The sequence below is a fragment of the Watersipora subatra genome, chromosome 11 (assembly GCF_963576615.1).
Source record: "Watersipora subatra chromosome 11, tzWatSuba1.1, whole genome shotgun sequence".
NCBI classification, from domain to species: Eukaryota; Metazoa; Bryozoa; class Gymnolaemata; order Cheilostomatida; family Watersiporidae; genus Watersipora; species Watersipora subatra.
In genome coordinates, this window is record NC_088718.1 from 40,618,095 (window position 1) to 40,624,379 (window position 6,285).

General features: G+C 37.7%; 1 protein-coding gene across 1 annotated transcript; it reads right to left on the reverse strand.

Annotated features, from left to right (window-relative positions):
* Positions 1-4,097: 4,097 nt before the first annotated feature.
* On the reverse strand, positions 4,098-4,937 carry LOC137408070 (alpha-(1,3)-fucosyltransferase C-like). The gene has a single exon (XM_068094459.1). The coding sequence runs from the start codon at positions 4,935-4,937 to the stop codon at positions 4,098-4,100; it is 840 nt and encodes a 279-aa protein (XP_067950560.1).
* Positions 4,938-6,285: the final 1,348 nt, after the last annotated feature.

The window sequence follows — 6,285 nt, forward strand, 5'->3', positions numbered from 1 at the left end:
ACATGTGTACCGTAAATATGCATTGGTATGAAGTTAATACTGTGGTTCAACTGTCACCACTGATTTAAATTGATTTGTTGTGAATCATGCCAAAAAAGTATTGAAAATAAAGTGTAAAAATCCTTTAATGCAAAAAGAAACAGGATGTCTCCTACAGGAAAGAAACAGGAAATGAAACTTTTTGCAGTTTTACTGCTTTGCAATTTATTACCCTCCTTCTTGAAGGGTGCTATTTATGAGCTAAGGTAGTAGGGCTAGGTTAGTAGGGCTAAATTAGTAGGGCTAGGTTAGTAGGGTTAGGTTAGTAGGGCTAAGTTAGTAGAGCTAGGCTAGTAGGGTTAAGTTAGTAGGGCTAAGTTAGTAGGGCTAAGTTAATAGAGCTAAGTTAGTAGGGCTAAGTTAGTAGGGCTAAGTTAGTAGGGCTAGGTAAGTAGAGCTAGGCTAGTAGGGTTAAGTTAGTAGGGCTAAGTTAGTAGGGTTAAGTTAGTAGGGCTAAGTTAGTAGGGCTAAGTTAATAGAGCTAAGTTAGTAGGGCTAAGTTAGTAGAGCTAGGTTAGTAGAGCTAGGCTAGTAGGGTTAAGTTAGTAGGGCTAAGTTAGTAGGGCTAAGTTAGTAGAGCTAAGTTAGTAGGGCTAAGTTAGTAGAGCTAGGTTAGTAGAGCTAGGCTAGTAGGGTTAAGTTAGTAGGGCTAAGTTAGTAGGGCTAAGTTAATAGAGCTAAGTTAGTAGGGTTAGGTTAGTAGGGTTAGGTTAGTAGGGTTAGGTTAGTAGGGCTAAGTTAGTAGGGCTAAATTAGTAGGGCTAGGTTAGTAGAGCTAGGCTAGTAGGGTTAAGTTAGTAGGGCTAAGTTAGTAGGGCTAAGTTAATAGAGCTAAGTTAGTAGGGCTAAGTTAGTAGAGCTAGGTTAGTAGAGCTAGGCTAGTAGGGTTAAGTTAGTAGGGCTAAGTTAGTAGGGCTAAGTTAATAGAGCTAAGTTAGTAGGGTTAGGTTAGTAGGGTTAGGTTAGTAGGGTTAGGTTAGTAGGGCTAAGTTAGTAGGGCTAAATTAGTAGGGCTAGGTTAGTAGAGCTAAGGTAGTAGGGCTAAGTTAGTAGGGCTAAGTTAGTAGGGCTAGGTAAGTAGAGCTAGGCTAGTAGGGTTAAGTTAGTAGGGCTAAGTTAGTAGGGCTAAGTTAGTAGAGCTAGGTTAGTAGAGCTAGGCTAGTAGGGTTAAGTTAGTAGGGCTAAGTTAGTAGGGCTAAGTTAATAGAGCTAAGTTAGTAGGGCTAGGTTAGTAGGGCTAGGTTAGAAGAGCTAAGTTAGTAGAGCTAAGTTAGTAGAGCTAGGTTAGTAGAGCTAGGTTAGTAGGGCTAGGTTAGTAGGGTTAGGTTAGTAGGGCTAAGTTAGTAGAGCTAAGTTAGTAGGGCTAGGTTAGTAGGGCTAGGTTAGTAGGGCTAGGTTAGTAGGGCTAGGTTAGTAGGGCTAGGTTAGTAGGGCTAGGTTAGTAGGGCTAGGTTAGGGGAGCCGCCACGGTTTAGCTGTTAGCATTCTGAACTGCCAAGTGTCAGTAGATCAGTCAGTGTATGTCAAGAAGGGGACATAGAAAACACTATTGACAGAAAACTTTAGGAAGACAGCAGGAAACCACTTCTGTATACTCTTCTAAAAAACTCACAAAATGTCTAATTCAAGTGTTTGGAGAAGATCATGACACGAAGGATGTGCCTACAGTGGAATATGCTTAACTAAAAACTAAAAAGTTCTTAACTTTGAACTGAGTATTTTTAACAAAAGTAATAACTTAGTAATCAAAACCATGAATACAAGAATACTTTTAAAGATAAGCTTACACAAAGCTTCAGTAGAATTTATTAGAAGGTATCAGTATTTTTCTATCTTTTACGATTGTTTTCAATATTTGAGGTGATCTGACTGCTAGGATGTTTCAAGATTAAAATCGAAAAATCTTGATCTTGTTAAAACGCTAAGATTTAAACAAAAGTACGATTATGATGTATATAGCTGCACGTTAGCAAGGAGACCAACAGAATAGAGATGAGCAATGCTGCAACTTGGCTGACACAGGCTGAGACAGGCAGCTGCACAACTAGTGACATCATTTTGGCTCATATTTTTCTGCTTTTCATTTTAAACGTGATGAAGTTTTGTTAAAGGTTGACTTGCAACAAAATTCACATTACAGTTATTTGGTATCAAAGGATTCACCATGTCTTAATCTGTTGTGTTGTAGGTGCCAAATATGCGGAAGTGTGATTACAAGCTCTTAAAAGCTCAAAAACGAAAAGCCGCCGTAGTTTGGAATCTCTCTATTTCGATGACGTAACCACGAAATTTGGTTATTATCTTGTCACGTATGTTCTCACGTGAATTGAAAGGCCAATACAAAGCTTAATATAAAACTTATCGTCGTACTAGTTTATCACAAACACTTAGGGTTTTACCGAAAACCCCGTATCAAATATAGATGCTCGCTACTTTACAGCTTTGTTTCGGCATTATTCAATCGTCAAGTCGTAATCTGATCATGTGACCCAATACTTCGCAAATAATTTCTGCAGCACTTTTCGATTATCACAGGTGACCAACAGGCTTGTCATGATTATCAGACAATGATATGTACTCCTTCGAGCTAAAGTTGAAAAGTTTAACGATTTTTTTACGGTAAGTTATAAGATATCAGTGCTAAAAGTGACAGCATTACGATGACGATAAAACAGACGCTTAAGAACAATAGACATAGTTTTATTGAATGCGTGAAGTGTATTTGTGAAAATATTTCGACGAATAAGGTTGCAAGAAAGTGTAAACAGAAACCATCTCTCACAACTACATCACATTTGAGCCGTTTTGGAAAGGGAATCCAAACTACGGCGGTCTCGCGTGGCTGCGATTTTCTGTTCGTTTCTGAGCTTTTAAGAGCTTGTAATCACCTTTCCACATATTTTGCACCTACAACATAACAGAGTAAGACATGGTGAATCTTTTCATATCAAATAACGGTAATGTGAATTTTGTTGCAAGTCGACCTTTAATGTTGTTTTGTGTAATCTTACATCTTCAACTTACATTCTCATTGGCTGAGTGAATTAGCTGCCAAGCTTAAAGAGATGAGCACATAACTGTAAAAAGATGACACCATCTCACCTAGACCAATATGGGAATTTGTTTTGCTAGCTTTCCTCACTATTGTGTGAGTGAATATACCAACAAATCTAATAAATTTACCTATTGGATACTCCAAGAATCAAAAATGCATCGAAATGTAAAGATAATGTTCAGGGAGTTGCTCTCACATTATTAAGACAACTCCGTCTTTAACCCTGAACATTACAAACTGTTTGATAGCCAAGGCCGTTATCTGAACTGCTTGCAATGACTATAGGCTCATAATTCAATTTCTATTTTATATAAAAAGCCAGGTTTTGCTGCAAACCGTAGCAAACAAATGAATTAGCGCAATAAGCTCAATCAGCATCTCAAGCAAGAAGGCCTCATGTGTTTTCTTTGAAATCAGATTTTTTTTAAAATCTGAGATGTCCAAAAGCCAAGGTTTGACTGTATATATTTGAGTTTGCTGTGAGGCAGGATACAAATGTGCAGGAACATTGCTGGACTGATCAGATGAAAGGTTTGAATAAGTAGTGAGATGTTTTTATTAGTCACATGGTCAGTGCACATTCCGCAGGTAGTTGAGCTTGCAGCAAGTTGGAGACAAAATGTTTAATTTAAAAGCCTTTTCTTCTCACATTGCCCACTATGTAAATCTATCTTGCCTCACTACTTGCGTAGGTGAGTATGCCAACAAATCTACTGACAGCCTACTGAATATAGCATTAGAGAGCTGGAACCCTTGGGTTGGTCCATTGTGCATTCATATATAACCTCACGATAGTGGCGTTATATTTATTTGGTCAATTGTGTAAAAAGTAGAGAGTAAAAAGTGTCTCAGGCATCAAACAGGACAGACGAACAACATCAAACTTCAATTAACCGAAAAGCGCTTACTCCTCATAACTATTTTCAACACGTTCGCTGGTGCGATTTCTCCCATTTTTGGTAAAGAAAAACATTGTGTATCATCACTGAATAGTTATAAACATCTACGGTTTTTCTTTCAGAGTTGTGTCCTCTGTACACAGGTCACATGGCCAATTATGATTGCTCGTAAATGAGTGATGAAAGACTTCATATGTTGACCTCCATTCATGATACTGTCTGAGCTCCACTGGATTAGATGCTACTCTCTCTAAATACTTAGCCAAAGTTTCAACAGAAGTAAATGCGTCGGCATGAAAAAATGAGTTTGGAGGAGCAAACTTACTATAGAGCGCTCGTCGTCCTTTCACAATCGGAATCATGCCGAGTTGTAAATTTCTCCCAAACTTTTCTGTAATATATTCGTCACAATCAGAATTTTCTAGAGCTAGGTAAAAGCGGTACTGACCCGCCAGAACCTCTTTGAACTCATCTCGTTTCTTTCCACCACCATTTCCATGGTCACCACAAGCTCCAAAAACATCTACATTTATGTATTTCTGCAGCTCTTTTACAAGTGGCTCTCTTATGCTGCTTGTGATGCAATTGCTAGCCATCCATGCAATGAGTTTTTTCTTTGGATTCCATTCAAAACTGAAAAACGCTCTGTCAAGGTTTCTTGTAGCGTGGCCGAGAGGTATGCTGACATCAGCGTCAGTTAGAAAGGTCATTGTCAAGTTGAATTCATCATTTAAAAGTTTTAACTGGTCTGAATAGAAGAAGGCTGGTGGTTCCTTAGCCATTAGCACCCACTTCTGGTCAGAGTTTTTTCGTTCTGGTAGCTGATGCAGTACAAAGTCTCTTCTGTCAATATTGTTGTAGAGATGAAATATGACAGCATCACTGTAATTGTAGTCTAACCTGTTTCTACTCCATTGGCAGTGGTATTCGCAGTTTCCAGCCATTTCGGTATGCTTTATCAAAAATTTTGCACCATAATAGTTTGTGTAACACAGAACAAGCTTTTTCTTTGCATCATGCTTTATTTGAAAGTTGAAATGTTCACTTGTACCTCTTTGTGTCAACTGATATTTGAACCTTTCAAAAATGCTCCACTTTTTCAAAGAAACTTCTAGTACAATAACTAACAAAAGAGTGTAGCACACAGCCCATCTAGTCAATGTCATGGTCAACTAGGCAAAACTTGCCCGCTGAAGAAAAGCGTGCTAGTGCAAGTCATCCATTTCAATTTGCCAAGCAATTATATCTAATGAATTATTTCATTCATGCTGTTTTCTATACAATGTTTACTGCTTATCAGGCCAGATTTTCCTATCATTACTATACAGGCTAAATACCTAGTTGGACAGGCAACCTAATTGACAAGGGTGGCAGGTGACTGTCCAGGCTGCATCCATGTGTCTATGAGTTTATATCGTATATTGTTGTAAAGGCCAACCTGGTCGTATATATAGGGTCATGAAATTACGAATTCAGAGTGAAGGTCAAAGTTTTTTCTATCTTTATTAGATATATCACCGGCTTGTAGTACCCAGTACCTATTACAAATTTAAAATGCAGCTTGTCACCAATAGAATTAGTGAATAGGAAACACTCGAGTCGAGGAGGTTCTCCGTAAGCGCTTAGTGCTGATGTCATCAGAAGTGTACGCTGATTGCGGATGTACTTACCCCGTTTTGTTTATGCAAATGTTCAAAATTTGCGATGTTTTTATATTTTTTGTTCCCTAATATGATGCAAGTTTGTAATTGATGTAGTACAATTTGAATAATAGATACCGCTATTATTCATTAGGAGTATCACAATTAATTACTCACTGTCTATAATTAAAACACAAACAGAAAGAAATAGTCCAATTATTTTTCTTTATTACCACTGGTCATTTTAAACGGTAGCTACCGCTCTCTTAGTTCATAAAACTTCATAATTAATGAATGAGAAAATAAGCATTTCTCATTAGACAGGTTACAAACTGTATTGTAATTCCTTCTATCTGACATCAGCTTCATTTAAGATTCCTAAAAGAGGACTCACAGGTTCATCGTTAGTAAAAGGTGATTTGAATCAATATTCAATAGTCAGAAATAATAAAGTGCAACAGAAATGTCTCATTTATCTATTTATGCACAAATGCCTTTTATTTTTGTGTTACAATAGCGATTATTTTAATTGTGCCAAATTTCACGCAATTACATAATTCTGCACACACATTCAATGAGATGACTAAATTGCTGGCCATAATGTGGCCAATTGAGCTAAACGACCACCTTCTGAAGCCTCAGAATAAATCTA

Coding starts and splice junctions, on each gene's coding strand:
- LOC137408070 (XM_068094459.1), bottom strand. CDS start 4,937: ATGGCTGGAAACTGCGAATACCACTGCCAATGGAGTAGAAACAGGTTA.